We start from the raw sequence: 23,072 nt of genomic DNA, 5'->3' as shown, positions 1-23,072 counted from the left end.
GTAATAGAATGAGATTATCACATTTGTTATGATTAAGATGAAGGGTTAGGATATTATTATTATTTTAGTATATTATGGTGTTATTTTCTTAATGAATCTCTTATTTTAACACCTAAAAACCTAATAGTCAGTTTGCAGAATTTAAAACAAAAGCAAAACCATCCCATCTCATCAATAGCATTAAATAATTCATTTGACAAGGCTGCTTTTATGGAGCATTCTGTATCTGTCTAAAAATGAGTCTAAATTAATCGTTTTAATTATTAGTATTCTATAATACATGTCAGTTTAAAATATAAAGTGAACAGATTTTTATTCTTAAAAAAAAATAAATAAAACTTTTTAAAATAATCTTTCTATTCATCTTTATTAGTAACCAGGAAAGCAGAGAGGGAGGAAAAAGTAAAAAATACTGAATCTACTGACTCGTGTCACAGCTCCCAGTAGTTTAAAAAGATTAAGGTCTTCCCAAAATGGATGTTTTTTTCTTCAACTTATTTCCTTGTACATATCTAACCTTTGCTATCAAAAATAATTCTGATATTAATACAAAAGAAACATTTTTGATGTCTTAAAGTAAGTATGTAGCTGCCGTCATAGGCAACTCTCGCATTTCAGTTCATTTTATTAGATATTTAAGGTTGAAACAATTAGTGGTTGAAATATTAAGAAATAAGAAATAAATAGAAATTCATGTTTTGTTGATTAGATTTATATGTTTAGATGTGTTATTTGTGCTAATTGTGCAATTAGATAGGAACCTTTTCTATAGTTCCGTCTGTTGTTGCTAAGAAGGCTTTTTTTTTGGCTGTCACACAGAAAGATAAATAAAAGAGTGCTTTCTTTGGACCTCCCCATGACGTAAAGATGAAAGTTTTATTCCCTTTGAGTGACTGAGTTACTTGTAACGCCGTTATTCCCATCACTGATGGCCACAAGGAGCAGTACCCTCCATGGAGAAGGAGACTAGAGGCCAAGATCAAGGTAGCACGGAGGGAAGTTAGACAACTATCAGAGTTGCAGAAAGGTGCAATGAAAAAGGTGCCTAAGAAGTACGGCAAGTTGGCCACACCTGAGGCCTTGGATACTACCAGGAAATAATTTAAGCCTTGGCCCAGCCCATAACCGTAATACTCAGTGGCAAGTGGATCTAAGTGTAGAGTGTATAAGATGTCTACTGAAGACATTACTTTTAGACCATGCATTTGATTAATGCCTTTTTATAACATCAAAAAATCTGTTTTGATTATATCACCTTTTTCAGCAGAGAGTCTTGATCATACATCAGTTTGATCTCCTCCTCCAGCTGCAGCTCTTCCTCCAGCTCATTCAGCCCTGCTCCTTCACTCACTGCTCTCCACTTGTTTTATGGTTTCAGTTAAAGAACACAGATTGGGAGATGTCTCCTATTCTCTGTCCTAGCTGTTTAACTTTAAGTAGAGGAAAAGGTTTGACATATTTCATGAGCACTAAATGTTAGAGAAGCCTCTGAAAACAAACACGGTTACTTCCCAAGCAAAAACCTCTGCTTATGCGCACAGTGCCTAAATCGCAACAAATAAGACATAATAAGACAAGTGGCTGCAAAGTGACACCAGAGGCTAGGAGAAGAGCAAGCATAAAGTGACATGTTGTGTGGGGGGTGCACACTTTCCTCTGGTACAACTGCTTCATAGCCAAGTGTGAGAAAGTCCTGAATGCCCCTGCAAATCTTGTCGCATCAAGGTCCATCGAGCTTTTAAATAAAATACACTCAGCTTTTCCATTTTCAAGTTGGATTACGGGAACTTCCAGTCGGGGTAATGTTGCCGTTTTGCTCCTCATCTACATTGAGACTAGCAGAATTAGTCTGGGGAAAAAAAGAGAAACAAAAGGACATTTTAAAGTTGTTGTTTTTTGTTGCCGTTTTACATTTGCTAAAAAAAAAAAAAAAGGAATACAATGATTAAAACATTAGAGTAAACTAACCATCCGTTGCAACCATTAAGTAACAACACACACGACTAATAACCAGAACAAACTTTGTTTTGTAAAGAGGGATCAGGTTTTTAAAAATTTTTTAGTATTTATTTTTGACACGGGAAGATTGGATTTGGTAAGGGGGGGGGGGTGGCTCGGTGAAGGATTGTGGTATGTTTAAAGTTGCCTTGTGTAATGCTTTCTTTCAAGTTTTTTCCCGCCATTCAGGTGGACCCTTGATTTTTACGGAGGGTGTTACATCCTTAGCTAAAAAAAAATAGATGCATGGGATGATCGTCAGTTAATTCAGGTCACCTTTGACTTACTGAAAATAAAAGCTGGCCAAGATAAGTCTTCCGTCTATCTTCCATGCCACGTGACATCTATTTATTAGTGATCATTGTGTCTTGGTTATGTAATGTTAAATAAATAATTTATATTCAAGTGTCTTTTAAGCGTAAAACAAACACATAAAGCCTTTCCTACTCTCTGTTTTGCTGCTGTCTTTTGCAGACTGATCTCTGCATTTGCAAAAACAAATGCAAGTACTAATTGCTATATTGTAATGTATTGTTTTACTGAATGTAATATTGAACAATATTACAGTGTAACCATCTTCTGGTGGCTGCTTCCACCAGTATAAGTCACAAAACTCTAATTGTCACAATCTAGCTTCTTGAAATGAAAGTGGGTTCACTGTACTGTGTGATGCTATCGTGTCAATGTGGCTCAAAATCTCTGAGGAATGTTTCTACCACCTTGTTAAATTTATCCCACAAAGAATTAAGGCAGATCTGAGTCAAAAGGGGTCCAACCAATTGTGCCTAGTAACGTGTCTGCTGAGTGTATATTTAACTGTGTTCTAATATGTGGTGTAAAAAAGTCTTCATTGGATCATTTTTCAATAAGAAAGACACTAAAAATAAAGGAGGTTCTCTGGGATTAGTTGTGATGTAAGGTCTAGAGTAAAGCTCCCCATAGTTATAATACATGTCTGCAGTCTTGTTCAAGGTTTCCAGGTTATTTCCAGATTATTTAAAGTCTAACAGCAACTGTATCTCCAAGAACATTGCATTATAAAACCAAACATCATTTAGGTATGAACTGTGTGTCAGTTACGACAATTACAACTGGCGTCTAAAGTCAATAGAGTATCTTCAAAGAATGGAACAGTTTGTATTTACTTTACTAAACAGAGGTATGGTAACAAAGACAAATAATGTGAAATGACTCACTGGAAATTTCTGATTATCAAGTCAGTCCAGACTGTAAAAATAAAAACAACCACATAGCAAAAAGTAACAGAGTTCAACAGAGTAAAATCATACCAGACATGAGCAACAATATTCTAGGATAACAGATAACATGTAACAAATGTGTTAGGACCATGACCCATTTCTGACATTTTGGAATATTTATTCCATATTCTCTTTTTTTATTTATTTATTTTTTTTCTTACAAATACTTTAAGGAATGTGTGCAAAATTACAGATATGCAAAATGGGATATCAAATCTGTAGAAGCTTCCCATCACTTCAATAACTCAAGTATTAGCAGTTTCAATCCCAGTATCTTTTTTTAAAACATGTATTTAGGTTAGGGTTTGTTTTTTTTTTTAATTTATAATCTGTCCAAAATAAAAGCATCACATTTTTTACTGTCGACTGACTTTATTTTTCTCATAAAGTTCTGGCAGCTTGCAACACAACATTTAACACTTTACAGACACATAAAACTGTGTTGATGCATTTCATCTCTGTATATACACACGTGACAGTGGCAGGATCACATGACAAGGTATTTGTTTATTCATGTGCGTACAAGCTGCTGTGGACAACATGCAGGATTAGTCCGTGAGTCTGCACTGGCTTTGCAAAGTAACATCACTGCACAGTTCAGGGCTTCGTGATGTGAACTTCACTGGTGCCACTACCATTTGTGGTTGTGGTGATGATGTACTGTGTGGTAGCTTGCTGATTCGTCGGCTGCTGCTCCAGTGGTTCGGTGTGTGTCTGGGTTGTGCTCTGAGGAAGAGTCTGTTTCGTCTCAAGCTCAGTCTGACCCTCAGAGATCACGTAGTGTGTCTGTTGGGATGATAACATTTCAAGTTATACAATAAATCTTTTTTCTTTTTCCTTTGACTAGGAAAAAGCAGGTTTCAAGTTTCCGCCTCCTATTTTTACCGCATATTTACGTAATCCAGCTTTTAACTGTAAATTATGAAGCATCATCTACTGTTAAGCAACACTTTCAAGTATGGAGCACTGAATATAAAAACATGTGCTCATTGTGTAGTACAAAGCCAAATTCAACTGTCATTTTCATCTAACAAATATCAAATTCACTCACCGTTTTCACCTGGTTGCTGCTGACTCCAGATACAGGAGTGCTAGCCTCAGCTATCACATACTGTGCATGAGGTAGTGTCATCATCTGGATTTCAGACGCTGGAAGAACAGGAATATATGATTTTGACTGGTAATCACAGAGCACAGAAGCATCAAAACATACGGCACGTGACTGGTTATGGTACTTACAGTAGCCTCGGTAGTTCCAGTTTCCCGGAATGTAAGCGTGCTGCACCGTCCCCTGCTGCTGGGGGCTGCTTGTCTGGAGGGTGTGGCTCTGGGCTAAAGTGACAGGAGTCAGTTGGGCAGGGCTCAACTCCTGACTAGTCTGCTGGGAGGTGGGGCTGAGGGGCTGACCAGTAACCTGAAAATCAGAAAAAGAGATTCGCGATTAACATTATGGTGCTTACAGGGTTTCGCTAACATGCAGAAAGAAACCTTATTACCCAAATACACTGAAGTTTCAAAACGACTGTTTTAAATGAGTCCTCAAATACAATAACTAATTACTCTAGCTTAAAATTATCCCCAGAGTCAGTGTGGGTTCACCTGGGTGGCACCTTGTCCAGAGCTTGAGGGCTCAGTAACCTGAATGTGTTGCACCTGGATTGGGTGCTGACTGTAACCATGAGGGTCGTGTAGCTGGTTCACATCTACTGTCGGGTGCTGGGAATGTGGGGAAGAAGCCTGGAAAACAGATAATATTACTTATACATAACTGATACATAGCAAACACTGTAACTATTTTGCTTGCATAGTTTCACACACAAAGACTGAAAGGTTCTTTAGAAGCAAAAACTACAACTAAAAGCAGCAATTTTCCAGAATTTTCACAGAAGCTGGTAGTTTTCCAGCTCTAATTACAAACTCAAAAACCACAAAGAAAGTAACAAAAGCTTCAAAATTGCTAGTTTGAACCCTTAAATCAACAAGGTCAACTTAATTAGATAATGAGAGGAAATTCTTCTTTTGATCAGGTAACCATATATAAGCCTCATTTCTGGAACTAGACATGAGTTTACACCAGCATGTTGGCAGTTTATGGAACACCTGCATTCTTTTAGGCAGCATCCTATCGAGATTATCAGCTTCCTAAGCATCTATGAACTTTTTAAATAATGTCGATTAGACTTTCATGCTTACCGGCGCTACCTGGACCACCTGAAGTTGAATGTGCTGTGGCTGGGACAAAGTACCTCCTGCCTGGGAGACAGGAATGTACTGGATCCTCTGGTAATCCCCCTGAGCTGTTCTATAGTCTGTGGTTAGTGTTTGAGAAAGTTCTGTCATAGCCTGGGTCAACAGATCTGTGGTCTGTGAAGAAAAGAAAATCCATACATTGAATATTATGAAATTTCCTATAGGCAAACTTTTCATTTATCCATGTTAAGGCAATATCCTCCTTATGTTTTTGTTTTTTCTTTTCTTACCACTACAGCCTCAGCTGTGGTACCATCTGTACTGATGACTGCAGGAGTGCTACTGATCACTGCTGTAGTCGGGATAGTGTTGGCTAGCTGAGCAAACTCTGGATGCTTTTTCCTGATATGTTGAACCATCTTAGTCTAAGAGAGAGGAAAAAAAAGCACACCTTATTGTGATTACTACAAACAATCTCTATGGTAACAAATTTCTTCTTTGATAAAACTTCACTTGCCTTGCTGCTGTACTGTTTGGAGCAGTGTGGACAGCAGACTGGTGCAGTAGCAATGGTACCTGTCAGCTGTGTGTGTGTGCTCAACATAGGGTCTGGCTCACCAGGAGCAGCTGGGCGTAACTTACGGATGCTGGGAGGCAATTCTGCCCCTGGATGGTTTTTCAGTATGTGAGCTTTTCTCTTACTGGCACTCTTGTACACCTGCAGAGATCAGTTCATTTGATAGATTTAGGTCCCTTTCACACTGAATACAAACAAACTGGCACCAATTAATATCTGGCGCTTGACTCCAGTGGGAATTGGTACACCTGGCATTTACTCATAGATAAAACAATGGCAATAATGAGGTGTAGTTATTGGCTTTAGCTCCAGTTAAGAGTGATTAAAAATGACACCGAGGTGGACACATGAAGTTATTTTAGTTGTTGTTTCCCATGGCAACGCCTATTAAGCGCCAAACAAACATATTTAGACATGTAACCGATGATATATTGGAAAACTAAGAACATAAAACACCTCTGCTGGTAGTGAAAGAAGAATTATCCAATAATTTGTTGTTTTTGGTTTAAAAACTCAATTTATATGAGACTGAAAGCTGATTACTTGCCATCAGAAACAAACTGATGTGACCTGCCCTCTGACAACCCAGACAGGATCCAGCCCCTCCACAACCACGATTTGATAAATGCATAGATGGACAACAGGCTATACTTTAAAATAAACAAATCAGTCCATCCCCAAGCTCCCTGTGGACAGAAAGGGGGGGGGATTAACAAACCTTGTCACAGTACTGGCAGAAGTAGTCCCTGTTGGGCTTGATAATTGGCAGCGTTAGCTCAGGCACGTCATCAATACGCATCTCTGGATGACGCTTGGACAAATGATTAACCTGTAACCAGAAGAATAAGAGTCACGACCACTGGAATTCAATATCAGGTTAAAATCTCTCCGTGAGTTGTAGCTCACCAGCATTCCTCTGCGTCTGAATCCCATCATGCACACTCTGCATTTGAACATGAAGCTCTCAAAGTCAGTGGTGGGGACCTTTAGTTTGAGGGTTTTGGAGCGGTGGATCCGGTCAGCCTTCTTGGCCTCTCTGTCAGGATTGTGCATCCGCTGCATGTGCTCCCGCAGCTTATCTTTTCTCTTATTATGACAAAAAAAAAATGTCAGATTAGAACACATAACTATAAACTAACCTTATCAAGTGTTATCTCTCAATGCTGTTCCTTTTAATCTTACCTTGAACTGTTTGCCACATGTTGAGCACAGGAAGTCCTTGCGGTCAGAGTGGCGCAACATGTGCAAACGCAGCTTGTCAGGTCGACAGAAGGCCTTGTCACAGTCTGGGCACTGGAAGTTCTTCTCTGAATGGAAGCAGCGGATGTGCTTCTTTACCTAAAGAAAGGCATAGTTTGTGGTCTGGAACTGAGTGTCTATATGTCTGTAAAGACATCTGAAACCTCATAACAGCATTAAACGTTTTAGTCACAAAAACATCAACGTGCTTGGAAATGGGCCATTTTTAACCTTGACCTACTAAATGAAGAAAACATTCAGCTTTAAATCCACCTGTTTAGAGCTGCTTGTAAGGAGAATTAAAAAACAAAAAAACATGAGGCTATTTCAAATAGCTTTATAGGCTAATATGGCTTAATTCATAAACCTTTTTTTTGTTTATTCTTTGCAAACCATAGACATGAAAGTAGGTCCGATCAACATGTTTAGTGACTATGCCCATGAAACCAAAAGCTGTACATGATTTAAATTTGACTGCCCCCTTAAAGGTTTTCTCTTTCTGCAGCAACAACCTGCTCTGGATGCTCTACACTTGTATCAATACCTGAAGGTCTCATTCTGACACCTTGTAATTTCACTCAGGACCTCAAACTCAAGTAAAGGAACAATTATGAAATTCTCTGTCAAACCGACCCGACCTTCCTGTCGAAGAAAATCACCAGTGACGTGGTCTGAGTCTCCAGTGTGAAAGCACAGACAAAACCACAGATTTCACACCTAAAATGGGCTCAGGTAAATGGAATGAAACTTATATAGCACCTTTCTACATAATTTGAGCACTCAAAACACTTGCTACTATTCAGTCAAACATCCATACAGCACTTTTATCTTTTTAAATCTAGCATTCACACACATGCACACACCGTGGGAGCAAATATTTAGTGAAAATAACCTTCTTTCTCTACCTTGTCTTCAAAATAAAATTCTAGCAGGAGCAAGTCGTAGGAACTGTAGCCAAAGTTAAAAGCAGGTGGAGTCTGATTTTTTTTTTTCATCTCACCTTGTATGACAAAAGACTTTTTTAAACAAGAACAGAAAAATATTTCAGGTACAAGGTCAGAGCTGTACAACTGTTGGTCAGCTAAAATGTCACACGTTAGCTAAGGTCATGTCCAACAAATTCTGTTAGCCCTGAAGGCTAGCTGTTAGCTCATTTAAAAATCACTGTTTCACTAACCTGGATGAAATCACTAAATGTCTTCTTGCACGTAGGACAAGCAAAGAAGCCATCCACAGCATGGACGCCTACATGGTCTTTGAGCAGGTCCAGCCTTTCAAAAGTTTCTGGGCACAGGAGACAAGAATAGGAGCGATTCTCTGTGTGCACCAGGAGATGATCATCCAGGGCCGAATCAGTCGTGAAGCTCTTGCTGCAAATGTGGCAGGAAAAGGTGTAGGCTTCCCGACCATGGACTCGCAGGTGCTGTTCCAGCTTGTCTTTGTCCCGGAAGGCCTTCCCACAGTGGGTGCATTTAAAAGGACGGAAACTCTTCCTGATAAAAAGGTGCTGCAGCGCTGCATTCTGCAAAAGAGAGAGACAGAGATCTACTAGCAGATACCTCAGCAATGTTTTCTGAAATCAGCTAAGACACACAAAGAGGCTGACAGATGCAGTGGAGTGTGGCAGAGGAGGGTATCTCCTGAGAAAAACATTAAACTATGGAAAATGACAAAATGAATCCCTGAACCTTGCGTTTTTCAGTCATCCTCCAGGTTCCACCTACCTGCACATCCATCTGTGAGGGAAGCAGGCATTGAGGAAGAGAGACACACTGTTGTAAAGCAAGCATGGGCACTATGGCACCACATAAGCTAAATGAAAAGGTAAATGTTGCCTTTAAGCAGACAGAATCTCCAGTTTTACCCGTATTCTCTTGGCACGACGCATGTCTTGCGATGTGAGATGAGCATCTGATTGGACGCTCTGTGCCGGATCCTCCTTTAATGGAATAGGCAGGTCTGTACTGGGGGGCGGCGCTACAGACTCTGGAACGGGTTCCCCAGCAGGAGGTATAAGCTGACTCTCTGTCTCTGTCCCGACCTCCCCTTCTGACTCTATCTCCACCACCTTGAGCCCATTCTGAGCTCCCTCTGCGTGGTCTTCCACTGGTTTCTCTGTCAATTCGAGCATTTCCTAATAAAAAGATAAAGGGGATATTGTCATTTAGTCTTCCTACTCATCATTTCCCTATTTAGCATTTTTTGACTAATGTTATGATTTGATGAGTTAACATTTTAGTTCTTTTACTTTGCTCTAAGACAAAAGTACAAACGACTTTTTTTCTCATCAAACAACTATTTTATGCATTAGGATTTCAAATGATTGCTTCATAATATCTTAATCTGTAACTTTCCAAAGAATCACTTTGTCTATAAATTATCTCAAATCAGTGTTAAATCTTGACCTACTCCATTAATCAACACAGCATGTATTAATGCGCCACTTACTGTTGTCTTCTCTCCACCAGTATCTACTGGTGGATCCAAACGTATAAATTTAGGTGGGCGTCCAGGTCGTCTTCCTGTCCCGAACCTCTTCCTGCCTCTTCCTCGGCCCCGGCCTCTAGACCTGTGCGATTTGAACAACAGTGAAAACGTGATCGGGGCTGAATGCATTAAAAATAAAAAGAACAATTTGAGATAAGGTGATAAAAAAAAAAGTTTTACCTGGTAACAGAGTTTAATTTGTCATCGTGCATATTGAGATGTTGCTGCAGTTGTTCAGAGCTCACAAAGCGACGGTTACACTCATAACAAGGCCAGTTCTTCTCTTGCTCCCGAAGCACTGTAGAAACAGGAGAAAGTGAGAAACAGAAGGAACCACGACAAAAACAATAACACATCACCTTTCTGATAGTTTAATACTTCAGATTAAAATAAGCAGGACACAGGCATGGCGTTAATATTAAGAACAGTAAGGACGGAGTGCTGAGACAAACCTTTTCTCTCTTCTTCTGTAACATCATGAATTTTTTGATTTACAAACTCTGCATATGATGCTGCATACCAGACCTGCAATGGAAAATCTCATTAAAAAGACAGACTCCAGTGGTTTCTTTAGATATCCTTCATGTTTTTCACACTCTATTAGTTCTGGTTTGCGGCCTCTTAAAGCAGTTAAATCAAACTCAAATGAATGCATTCTGCTCTGAACAACACTGACCTTTAGCTCTTGCTTGGGTTGGATATTCTTGATAGTTGTGTAAAATATCTCTGAGCCGTACTGGTAGGCCACCAAGTTCTGCTCTAGGTGATTCTGAGCAGGTCTCACAAACATCATCCAGTTGCAACTGTCCTCATCAGAAAGGTCCAACCACATGTCATTAGACTTCTCTCCATCCTTCTCTGCATCCAGCAGACACACCTTAGTAAAAAAAAGAAAGACAGACCACCAATCCAGTTTAAATCTCTGCTTAGGAGCTGTTTATATAGACATAAAAACTTTGTGGTATCCTGTATTTTCCCAGAATTCTCACTTACATTTTTACAGTGCAAGAAAATACAATTAAATAAATATTGTAAATATCAGTGCTGTGCAGCAATTACTTACTTTCAAGTGAATGTAGTGGTCCTGCAACTCGCTCTGTGGAACCAGTGGCCCCTCCACAGGACCAAATTGTGTGCGCTTTGGGATGCGTCTCTTAGAAAACACTCCGCCCAGGAAGCGGTCAATGTACAGGACCAGAGGAAGACTGGCTCTTGCTTTGGACATCACCGGCCGGTTGGGGATGGGGTGGAGAGGACCGTGCTTCAGACAAACTGAGGGGTTTGCAATATTACACTCCTCGCACCCTGACAGAACACAAAAAAAGAGCAAAGTCACCACCAATAGGTATAAAAAAAAATCTAACTGAAAACCTTTTAAGGAAACTCACTTTCACTAAAATCTAAAAAGGCATTTTGGCAACCCATATGAGGAAGCATAACCATAACATTGGACTTTTATTGACAACACTTACAGAGGTTGTGAGGGTTAAATGATTGAGGCTGATGCAGTTCCCAGTCGTCCATCTCAGAGTCTTCATCCTCATCTTCATCAGAATCGTCTGTTGAGTCTGTGGCCCCAAGAGGACTAGAAGGAGGGTCTGCGATGTCACCCATGGAGGTGAGAGAATTGGACACAGACAACTGCTCCTGTGGGAGGGGTGGAGGGGGGATTCCAAACAATGTAACAACATTCTTTGATCACGTAGTCATTTTAAAGTCAGGAAACATTTTTCTATATTCTTTTTGAGGGACTGATGCTGAAATGAAAATGTTAGCTAGTGAGATTTCTCAGGATGATTTTTGTTGCTAATCCATCATATGTCATTATTTATGCAGTGCAGTATGTCAGCAGAAAAAGAAAGACTGCATGCATCTGGTTGCAGCAATAACTGGTAATGGAATTACAAAATAATGTTTCTGCTTGAATTTGTCAATTAGAAAGATGAAGCTCATCATTCATGAAACAGTTTGTGCTTGTGTTTCCTCTACTTTGTACCTGAATGGATGTTAAAAACAAAAGCAGACAAAGGCTATTTACTTGTTTGAAAAGCTAAACAGCTCCACACAAACAATGCATCCTCACCTGGGAAACCGGCTCCAGGATAGCTTGTGGCGCATCTGCTACATTACTGAGAACATGCAGATTGGCTGCATTCATGTTCTGCCCGCCAGGCAGTAGCACTGTGACCTATAAACGACATTTAATTGGTTAAGGGTTCTCTAAAAACAATGTGGTGCAAAGAGAGCAGGTAATTTGACAATAGCTGATAAACTCACCTGTTGAGTTGTACCGTCCTGCTGAATGTAAGCCACTTGTGGCTGATCAGCAAATACGGTCTGAAAGAACAATGAGGTGAGTATGTGTACTTTGCAGTGAATAATGTTGTCAGCACATGGCCTAAGTGAACAGGCCGCCATCCATCCACTGCCTGAAACCATCTGTTTTAGTTCCAGTTCCCCTCCTTTTATTTCAACCTTCTTTAACTTTAAACAGTTGGCTTGTTTGTCTGTTTTATCCATATTAGGAATATCTGTCCAAATTGACACCACAGAGCCAAGACATGAAAAAAAAAACCTGATACCTGAACTTTTGGCTCATAGAGAATATTTGGACATCAACAGCATTACTTGAAACTTATAAACTAAGTATAATTATTATTTTTTGCAAACTGTCTTATATAAGTCATGAAGAATGGCTTTCATAAAACAGGAGCCTAGTTAACACATAACACATTGTGTCCTGTTTGTATTAAACACCAAACACTGCCTGCCTAACAGGGCATATCGTCCTACTTACACATGGCATGTTCATGCCTAAAATGTCAGATAAAAATATCTCTCCTCTGAATAAGATCCCATCTTACCTGAGTGCCATCTGCAGGGTGTATGTAGACCAGTGTGTGCTCTGCAGACTCTACCGAGGTATAGGAGTTTCCATCTGCTGTATAAACCACCTGCTGCTGTCCTCTGTCTGCCTGATCCCCACTGTACACTATTTGGGCCACAGTGCCACCTTCAAAATGCACCTGCAACATGTGTATACATAACACAAAAGCTTTGAACCATCTGCAGCAATATTACATCCGATTTGATGAGCAGGAAACATTTATTTAGATGGGTCACTCTTTTCCATAAAAGTAAATGGTGAATTGACGATTTAGCAGCCACCTGTGCCAGCTGACAGAAAGTGGGTGTGTGCAAAAGATCAATTGTTAACATGCTTAAATTATTATTATTACACATCTTGCATCTTTTCAGTTTGTATGACTCTGCTGTAGCTGTTCAGACAAATCAAATAAGACGGTGGACCTGTGTGCCGTTGCTTGAGTCACTGTTAACAGTCTGACTCCACACTGCTGAGGGTTCCTGCTTGGTCTCCATGGCAGCAAGGTGCCAGGCCTTTCACCACAACGATAACTTCCCTCCTTAGACAGCCGCGGTGTCTGCAATCCACAGAGATAAGAGGATTTGTGTTATTTTAATTAAAATAACAAAACATAACGATAAATAGAATAGCTAATACAGAAGGGGAGACGCTCATGTCATTGGTAGTTTGACGTCTAAAATCATAGACTAGCATTCAGAATTACATTTTTTGCAGTTGTTTTTTTTTCTACAGAAATGTTAATATTGTTAAGTATATTTATGAATGGGTGTCTGTCACACCTTCATCGATGTCATATTATACTTGTCGTTGTATTATTAGCTGTGAAGCTGCAACAATGGAGTACTGCAGTAGCCACTTTTGGGCTACATGGAAAAAGATACGAGCCCATAGGCCGTTTGAAGCTGAAATTTTGGCTCGCCAGACAGTGTTTCGCTCGGGTGACAGAGCATGCAAGCCAAAATAAAGGCAGCATGTTTCTTCGTGCACAGAAAGGACACACAAGACTCTCAGCGGGGGTACGAGGGAAAAGGCGGTTTGCCGGCAAGGCCGCCCGGAAAACTGTGTCTAAATACAACCGCACATCGGCACAAAAACCACGGTGAAAAATCATGTCTCGGTAAAGTCATTCAGAAATCTACTTGGTATAATCAATATTAGATTCAATTCCCCCCTATTTTAACCCCGCAGGTTCTCAGTCCCAACCGGACCATACCACAAAAACCAGTGCTGTAGAAACCCGGGCATATACTGCACTGCTACATTAGCATTACGCTCATATAGTCCCAATGTAAGGCCGCACTTTGAGACAAACATAACTTGTCAAGCTGAATGACATGGACCACATTTTACATTTTTTAGGAACATTGGTTTTGAAGCGCTAAGGGCCTGAATTATTTGGGTAGACCCACCCGTCCCCCATTTCTAGTTGAGTCCAGCCCTTCAAGTCTACTGTGAACAAGGAAGAACAGGCTCCATTTTGGGTGGGACTAACAACAACGGCTACATCTGAAGAGACCTACAGAAAAAAATACATTTTGTACCGATTTAGCTACGCTTAAACAATCCGCACATTTAATGTACAGTAACGGAGAGACTACGAAGCGATCGAGCTACAGAACGGGTCGTTAATCAGTCCCGGGTTTTCTTTAATTTTCTGGAAAACGTACAAGTTGTTCTTACCTCAGAATGGTAGCTGCAGAGATGGCCGCATTGCATATATTAACATAATCTGCCTGGTAACTCGCAAGCTCGTGGTTTCTGATTGGCAGTTAGTTACTTAAGAACAGGCGGGTGTGTTAGTTTAAGACGTTATTTTAACAAAATGTTTTTTTGTATTCAGAGGACATATAAATTATTTTAAAATAAACACTGATGTTATAGTTGTAACTTCCTTTCGTTCTAGTTATAACATTTCAGTTTTAGCAGTTCATTTACAGCCAATCAAAAAATTATACCCTGTGGTCATCCAATTATATTTAATCACATCTACAGAGGCGATTCGCAACCTTTCAAAGTTGTGGTAACATTTTTACCACATCCATATGTGGAATATACAAATAAATCTCTTTATTTGTACATATAAATATTTTTTTTATGTCTATTAAAGAGTGGAGTTGTGACTTAAATACCACTGGAAGCACTACTGGTCGATTCCCTGTCGTGGACGCGTAGAAAGTAACGATCATCAAGTCAATTTAGCTGTAATACAGATTTATTTCCGGTACTTCCGGTTGTTACTGTTTTGGCCTGAAAAGGTCCGAAATCCACCTGCAACAGCGTATCTTTTCTATGTGCTAATTCTTATTAGTTGTAATACTTAGTTTCAGACAATTCTATTACTAATGTCTGAGTGTCTTTTGAAGCTGATTACCGGAACAATGAAATGCCTGTTTTTCTTGCAGTGATGTTGCAGAATCAGAATACTTTATTCATTCCTACGTAAGTTATGTGATTACAGTTGCTGCAAAACAATAAGAACAGTAACAGATTAAATGAAGTTTAATAATACAATATAGTACAAAGTTAAATAATAATAAAAGAAATAGCTCTAATATATATAAATAGCTCAATTATAAATATCCAGAATATTACAGGGATTGAATATGTATATTGCTCTCATAGTTGTAATGCTAGTGCCCTTAGATCTCCACTAGAGAGAGCCAAATACTCCTGGTAGAGGTTTTTCATGTTTATCTCGCTTTTAATGCAGTATTAAAATTATTTATTCTAGTATGATACTACTGGGTTTGCGATCCAGTAACGTTTGTAACCTTCAAGAAATTAGGCCACAGTGGTTGCTTTGTTTGATTGCTATAAAAGTAGATTTGCCATCACTTCAATCAAGTGCAATATAAACAATCATTGATTCTTGCACTTCAGTCTATGCTCAATCACCCACCATTTGTCATTTCCTGTTATTTTTTGTTTGTTTGTTTTACAAAACCATTAAGAGAACTTTGAGTGTTTGAACAGAAGGCCATCCATAATTGTGAAATGCAGCAATTTAGGAAAGACTTGAGCTCCTCATTCAGATAACAGCCTGGACTAAGTATATGAGCAAGATTGTCAGTGGAATAACCTCACTGCAGAAAAATATTACGACTTTGCCTTTTATGGTGGAGCCGCTGCACAGAATAGACTGTAAAAGATATGTGAAACCCTGCTTTGTGTGTTTTGAAGAGCATTCAAATGACTTTTATTGAGGAAAACCATCTCTTACCTATTCGAAAAAGTACAGCAACAGGGAGACTGGCTAGAACTGATCTGAAGCAAGAAACTTCAAGATGAGTTTCTCATTGTCCTCAAGTGGTTTGGCTGAAACCCAGACTGAAACACTGAGTATCTGTGAATAAACCTGGTGATGCTTCCTAGTATGCTTAAGAGAATCTGCTAACAAGAATGAGAAATCATCTAAATCAAGGGTGTCAAACATAAAGCCCGGTGGCCAGAACGGAATCCAATTTAGCCCACTAGGTTGGCTTTAGGAAATGTGAAGCAAGGCATAAATGTTTAACTTTTAACTGTATTTTCATAAGTTTTACAGCTTTGGCTTCTGATAAACACTTCCCTCATTGCCATTCATACTATCCCAAAGTAAATAAGTAATATATAAACAGGGAAATCACAGAAAACTTCCTGTTTTTTCACATCTGTTATTTTCTGCTGGTCTACTTTTTTAATATATATATATATATATATATATATATATATATATATATATATATATATTCACTGGTTCAGGCCACTTAAAATCAAAGTGTATGTGACCCACAGTATGAAATGAGTTTGACATCCATGATCTAAATCTTACTTGTAATGTCTACCCAGGAAGTTATAATGACTGCTAGATTGACTTCATGGGTCTGATTATATTTGACATCAAGTCCACAACACAAACCCACTAGATCCTGCTGATTTCATGTAATGAATGAGTACTAAATACTTAACTGGGGGAAACTGACACTTCGTTGTGAGTTTGGTTACTTCATACTGAGACAATTCCTTAAACCTCTGAAATGTAACTCCACAGTTCACGTTTGATTTTGAATGCCTTCAGATAACTAATTAATTAACAGGTAGCATTACATTCAAGTGAACTTATTTCATACAGCCAAAGCAATTTTTTATTAAATAAATAATTTTAAAACAACAACAACAAAGTAAACATGTCATTTGTTGCATTCTCATTGGACTATATTAACTGGCAAGCCGAAACAGGAAATTAATTATCTCTCTTTTTTTCTGGATGTATTTTTACTCAGGTATCTGGGGATCAAACTGACACATACCAAAATTAATCTAAACATATGCAAATTAGAATTGCTCTGACACATCTAACAACTGATGTTATAAAAATTAATAACCGATCCGTGCATGCTGCCTGGAGCAAAAATCAAATTTACATGAGGCTTTTTTCAATAAACCATCAGAGAGAAATAGAACTGACACTCTAGTAAAACAAACTCAAGTCACAAAACACCCAAGCTGCATGTGTGTGCGACTGTGTGTTTATAATTACCTTATGTAAACAAAGAAAATCTAATTTTCTTCTGTGATGTTATGTTCAAAACTGAGGCATGCTGCTCACATCATTTGCAATCTTGTAAAATAGTCAAAGTCTATTCACTATGTTTGTATACAAATACTATGAACAAGACAAGTATCAACGGGTATCGTTTTAGTGAAAAGTGCTTTTCCCTGAACATGTTCTGTTTAGCTAACAGCCTAAATGAGTAAGTTTTGCCAAATGGACCGTTGAGGAAAGACAGAGATGCCCAAAAGAATCCTGAAAGCTTCTTCAGAGCTTTCAGGTTGAACGTCTCCATAGACCTGGCATCCAGACCTCCACATGTACAAGACTGTTTATTTGTTTGCCATATGATGATGTACTCCTAGCCATGCTCTCTTTCAGCTTCAGTCCCATTCACAACATTACAGCATAACCTTTCTGATTTAAAAAGCTAAAAGAGAAAGCTAAACAAACTAAAGTGATGTTCTTAAATTAGAAATCTAATAGAAAACTGAACCTTTCATGTATTACTACAGTTCAAGGTTCTGAGATTGAGTTAGTATCTCAGTACAAGTACTTTGAAATTACAATTGATGACTCACTATTGTTTACACCTCACATTAAGCAGCTGGTCAAGAAATATAAACTGAAACTTGGGTTTTACTTTAGAAGAAAGTCCTGTTTCTCATTTGAGGCAAGACAGAGCGTTGTAGTTTCCACTTTTATTATTGGACTTGATTACAGTGATGTTACTTATATGCATGTGTCCAGGGAAGACCTACATATGCTAGTTTCCGTCTATCAAGCGCACTGAGGTTCGTTACAAGTTTTAAAACTCTTATTCACCGCTGAACATTGTATGCATGGGTTGGGTGGATTCAACCACTGGGATATTCTTATTTATAAGGTTATTGTTGGTTTGCTCCTAATTTATTTATACACTTATATTCATCAAAATGTGTGGGAGGTCTTAGGTCCTAAGAGTTATTCATTTTATCTGTTTCAAAGGTTTGCAAATTATATATGCATTATATACACCGTATATATGTGTAGTATTGTTGCATTGTTTTCTTTTAGTTAAGTATGTAAAAGCTTATTCCACTAATCTGTTAAAAATATTAAATCATTGGCATCAGTATGTCAGTAAATGTGTGTAAAAGAATGTGTGTAGAGATTATGTCAAATTATTATTGTTATTATGTAAACATTTTAAAGCCAACTGTACTCCACATTTGTGGTGCAGTAATAGTAATGCAAACCTGAAGATTCAGATGGGTTAAAATTATGCTTCGGGATTCTGCTCAAGCTTTTAAGATGAATAAAGTACAAGCCAAGTGGTTGTGACCAGTAATGCTGCTACCTTTCATTTTGTGTTCATAAATTTTATGTATACATTTATTATTATAAAAATGCAGCGGTACTGACTTTAAGTGACACATGAAAAAGAAACTCGCCCATATTCCTCGTTTCCGGAAACGTTGGCACAAAAGCTCACTGTCTGAAAATAAGTTCGTCTTTAAGTGAAGAAGTCTTATAGCCCACAGCTTACTGCAGATAAATATAGTTAGGTATATTTCATTTAGTAAATGACATTATTCCTCCAATAAGTGTCCCAATAATTTTGCGTCAGCTGTTAATTCTAATGTGCTTTATATTTTTGGGTGGATGGTGTTTGCGCGCTAGCCGCCTGATGGCGCAGTGCGCACTGCTCTGGATCGGAGGAACCAGGGGAGGGAGGAGGCAGCAGGGGCAGATCAGCCGCGCCACAGACACACAATCCACATTTCCAGAGGAGAGCGACAGTCAGCCCCCCCCTCCAACGTTTTCTGTCGAGCTCGGGTAACAAAACAAGCGAAGCAGGACTCGTCTCGTTCGTCGGGGTCTGATCATCAGATTGTTCCCTGGACTTGATTTGGTCTTTATTCTCTCGGAGGTCACCTTACAGAAATAGCTCACAGGATATAAGTTATTTACAGTAGCATTATCCGAGATCCTGGAAGATGGGTTCGGTCCCAGCGATATCTGTCCTTATTTTGGGCATTGTGGTTCCAACGTTGGCCGGCTACATTGAGGTATGTGAGAAGAAATGTTTCCTGATTTACTGTGTAGGCCTACCAGGTTAGTCTAAGATCCAAAGACCAATGTGGTAGCCTCAAGCAAAAGCTGATTATTTTGCCCTGTCCTCACATGAGGTACTTACGGCTAAGCTTTGCCGATCTTCTAATGAATACACTATGTTACCTTGGTTGATGTGAAATATACTGATAAGACTTTTTCTCTTCCACACTCGGATTCCCACAGGTAGCGGAATGAATTCAGCAGGGAGGAAAGGGTTTATGAAATTTTTGTTACCTGCTTTTTTTATAGTTGCAAATGCTTCGCCTTGTGTTCATACATATTAAAACTACTTAAATATTACTCAGTTTACTTCCTTTACTTCATTCTGATGCACTGATTGCAGTTTATTGGCGAGTTGACCAGCGTGGGGCTCAAATGTCCTATAACGAGAACTATAGCAGGATTTGGTGCAGAGATCAAACGAAAGACAATTGGTGCTTAGTCAGGCATTTAGGGAAACATAGAACCTCTGCACTGGATCACACACAGTCATGCAGCCTGCTGTACCTCATGAATGTATAGACGATATTACAGAAAAGGAAATCCTTTTGCCTATGCAGTCTATTTTAATTGTAGCTTTTCCTGTGTCAACAGGATGTCCACCTTTTATAGCAGACTTGAGTTCCTGCTCTATAGAGTGGATAATATATTTAGAAGCACTGAATTACCTCTCAGTAGTTGATATGTTTGACACAAATGGTCCAATTGTTGGTCTCCTTGTTCAAGCACTCACGCTCTCACACTTGCACACTTATCTACGTGATGTCCTATTTTCCTGCTGGCTCACCAAAACTGTGATGCCTGCAGTGTCAGACGTGTGTGTCAGTGGATAACAATGCACCCATTTTCACAGCAAACAGCCCCACCACCCTCCTCCCCCTCAGAGGTTAAGCATAAGTATTGCTGCTTACTGTTGAAGCAACCATGACAAAACATTTTAACGAGTTATCTTTTCCTGGCACTTGTATTTAGCAGGGAATGTTTCTCTCTCCTGTATTTGCGACCCAAAAAAAAAAAAAACCTCGGCCATTTTGAGGCAGTATTGGCTGGCATTGTGTGTGGGGAAATAATGGTTATTATGTCCCCAACAAAATCTATGCTGCTGCACACTCTACAAAGACCTCTCCCCTCTGCAATGATTGCCTCCTCAGTCAGCCTTACTAACCACACGGACGTGCTGATCGATACAGGACAGACTCTCCTGAGATGATTAATGGATGAAATCAGTGAATTTCCTGATCAGTCACCCAGATTAAATTCAGAAATGTATGGAAGCTGCTCTGCGTCTTGACTGTAATGCACATGCTGAGGATTCCTGTGGTTTAATCGATGGGTGTCCTGGAGGACGGGCCTTTTTTCTTTGTTGGATTATTGCAGTAAAACACTGCATGGACAGAATATGGATATTCATATTTGTTTTTGCACCTGCCTTCTTTGCAAATACACTTTCTTCACAAAGAAAAAGATTTGATATTGAACCAAACTATGCTGCTGTTAGGTAAAACAGAAATAAAAATGCCTTACAGCTGAAGAAATAAGATGACAAACCCCAAGGGATAAATATTTTACAATGTATTTATTCAATTTATGATCCGACTATTCAGGATCAACATCAGCTCACAGCTTAATTTATTAAGGTAAAATACATATTCACAAAGGTTAGCTTTTTTCTAAGAATTGAGTTGAACACTGAGGTGTATCTAAACAGACACAATAATGAAGTCAAGCTGTTTTGCCCTTTCAATATAAATATCAGTAGTTTGAACCAAGCAGTCATCTTCCTCCTTTTCACCGCTGCTTTTGTTTGCTAGTGGAGTCGCTGGTGTGTGGAGATTGGGCAATGCTAATGAGGTTGTGGACGCACAGCTAAGGTAGCTGAAGCCACTGAGAGCTTCTAAGAATCACTCACTGTTGCTCAGACATGGTTGTTGCCCCTCTCATCCAATACTCACCTTCCATTGTTCCTCATTTCTTTTCAGTTGTGATTGTCAAGCTTCTAAGAATCACACTGACCATTTGTCAGACATGGTTTTCCCCTTTTATCCAGTATTCACCTTCCGTTGTTCCTCATTTTGTTTCTGCTGTGATTGCCAAACTGCTCTCTCATTTTGTAATTCCGCCTTTTCGTGTTTCGGGAGTAGCCTGCTGACTTCAGCTGTGCAAACAGTTTAGTTTTGTCGAATACCTGTGAGAGTGGCAGATTGTGAGCTTTTGTTTCTTCAGCTGTAGGTTAGCTTTCTCATCTGGCCATCTCTGTATTGCAGGGTTTACTGCAGTGAGGTTTGTTTTTTTGTGTGTGTGTGTTTTGTTTTGTTTTTTGACCGTTTCATTTCAGATCCAAAAAACAAGAATCAGGGTTTTTATTTAAATGTCACTCACTTGTGGAGAATCATGAGTGAACAGCTGCATCTTTTCTGGGGATAATTTGGAAATGAGAAGCAGGTTTACCCAGAGAATTACATCACACACAGGCATTCGCCAATATAGCTCCCACTGGATTAATAGAATACAGAATATCAGGAACAGCTATTACATTCAGTACATTTTATTCTCTACTTACTTAGCAAACAGTGATTATCACAACGCACACAGTGTAAAATGTAGTGTTATGCAACACCACATCACATTTTTGTGCCTGTCATTAAAAAATGTTAGTGTTTCCTTCCAGCTGGCCTGTAGCATCAGATACATCATCATGTTTCTAAGCTCAAGGCAAGACAGAACTTGTATGGAAGAGACAGCAGTGCTAACTCATGCTAGTAGAGTGACTTTGGCAAAACTCTGTTTACAAACATGCATTAGTCAGAATAGCCTTAGAGGAATGGACAAGCAGCGGTAATCGAGAGAAGATTTTTTCCTCTTTCAACAATGTTTTCTCATAAGCCAAAGCCTGTGTGCGTGCTTATAGGCAAGCTGATATTAAAGTGTGCTTTCAAGTGTATTTGCTCTGGATATGGGCTGATAGTGAACAATTGCATGTGAATGACTGCCCCCACTTGGTTGTGATTGTTGGGGCGGGAGCTATGGAGCTGTCGGTTAGCAGGCTTGAATGATTTCCTATGAAGGCCTTTTGTGTGTCCTTGAATAGCCTGAGACAACCCAGGGTGTCCTTACCATACAGAGGGGATCTCGATGCCCAGCAGAAATAAGGACAAAGACTGCTGGCAATGTTTTATCCGGGAGCATTTGCATTTGATAATGATCTGTCAATATAACATAGTGGGTGGTGGAGCACAGTTAAAGCCTTCCATAGGCTGGTGCTTTTCTTTGCTCTGTAAGCTGTAAAGATTGCCTTTTTGACCTCCACGTTCAGCCATGTCAGTCAAGGTGAAGGCGGTGACATGTGCTCCATCAGCAGAGCATCAGCCTCACCCGCCCTTGAATTTGTAGATTAGCACCTAAAACCTTGCTTTCAATTGTTGGGACAGCCCCGTATCCCAAGAATCCTCTTAGTGACAAGAAACACTGGGTGCTTATAGATCTGCAAAGGGAACGGTACTAATCCCAGAAACCCTGTCCCAACACACACTCATACGCTCACTGATTTCACTCGCCCACGCAGTGAGACCCTCATTTCCACACCCTGCAGAGGCAAACTGACTTCAAAGTGGCACAGAAAACAGTGAGTCACCTGTGTGTAATATCAGTGGCGTTCGCTCAACACTGAAGTCTGCTCTATGGCTAACAGTAGGAAGGTATGTCTGATTGAATCTAAGCCCTTAATCTCTAACCTTTCATTTCCTCAAAGATACCTTCCTGCCACTCGGTTCATCTAGACTTTTCTGTCTCCGTCTGTCTCTCCGTCTT

At 39.4% G+C, this 23,072-nt stretch overlaps 2 protein-coding genes across 11 annotated transcripts in view; one reads left to right on the top strand and one right to left on the bottom strand.

Moving 5' to 3' along the window:
• Positions 1-3,129: 3,129 nt before the first annotated feature.
• prdm10 (PR domain containing 10) lies at positions 3,130-14,838 on the bottom strand. 4 transcript variants are annotated; one of them, XM_040037742.1, is made up of 24 exons: positions 14,318-14,838; positions 13,060-13,193; positions 12,615-12,776; positions 12,028-12,087; positions 11,834-11,938; positions 11,223-11,397; positions 10,814-11,055; positions 10,427-10,627; positions 10,203-10,275; positions 9,931-10,048; positions 9,712-9,832; positions 9,128-9,397; positions 8,988-8,999; positions 8,441-8,785; positions 7,207-7,362; positions 6,931-7,110; positions 6,743-6,853; positions 5,965-6,165; positions 5,738-5,872; positions 5,451-5,621; positions 4,857-4,994; positions 4,497-4,671; positions 4,309-4,406; positions 3,130-4,043 (listed from the first exon to the last, which is right to left on the bottom strand). In XM_040037742.1, exons 2-24 carry the CDS (start codon positions 13,129-13,131, stop codon positions 3,855-3,857), a joined length of 3,510 nt encoding a protein of 1,169 aa, XP_039893676.1. In that variant the 5' UTR covers positions 13,132-13,193; positions 14,318-14,838; the 3' UTR covers positions 3,130-3,854. The 4 variants fall into 4 exon arrangements, with proteins under 4 accessions (XP_039893676.1, XP_039893678.1, XP_039893677.1 ...); XM_040037744.1 differs by lacking the exon at positions 14,318-14,838 and adding an exon at positions 14,047-14,289; XM_040037743.1 differs by lacking the exon at positions 14,318-14,838 and adding an exon at positions 13,417-14,012.
• A 4,074-nt stretch (positions 14,839-18,912) lies between these two features.
• aplp2 (amyloid beta (A4) precursor-like protein 2) overlaps positions 18,913-23,072 on the top strand; it is a 50,712-nt gene continuing 46,552 nt past the window's right edge. For 3 of the 7 annotated variants that reach the window (XM_040037822.1, XM_040037817.1, XM_040037820.1), the window contains exon 1: positions 18,913-19,219. In XM_040037822.1, the coding sequence (XP_039893756.1) occupies positions 19,148-19,219 (72 nt within the window). In that variant the 5' untranslated portion in view covers positions 18,913-19,147. The remainder of the gene's footprint in view (positions 19,220-23,072) is intronic. The other 4 variants (XM_040037819.1, XM_040037821.1, XM_040037815.1 and 1 more) reach the window with 2 other exon arrangements.

This window comes from Simochromis diagramma, unplaced genomic scaffold (assembly GCF_900408965.1).
Source record: "Simochromis diagramma unplaced genomic scaffold, fSimDia1.1 OVJJ01000463.1, whole genome shotgun sequence".
NCBI classification, from domain to species: domain Eukaryota; kingdom Metazoa; phylum Chordata; class Actinopteri; order Cichliformes; family Cichlidae; genus Simochromis; species Simochromis diagramma.
Note: the sequence above shows the minus strand (reverse complement) of the source record. Positions and strands in the feature narration are given on the sequence as shown.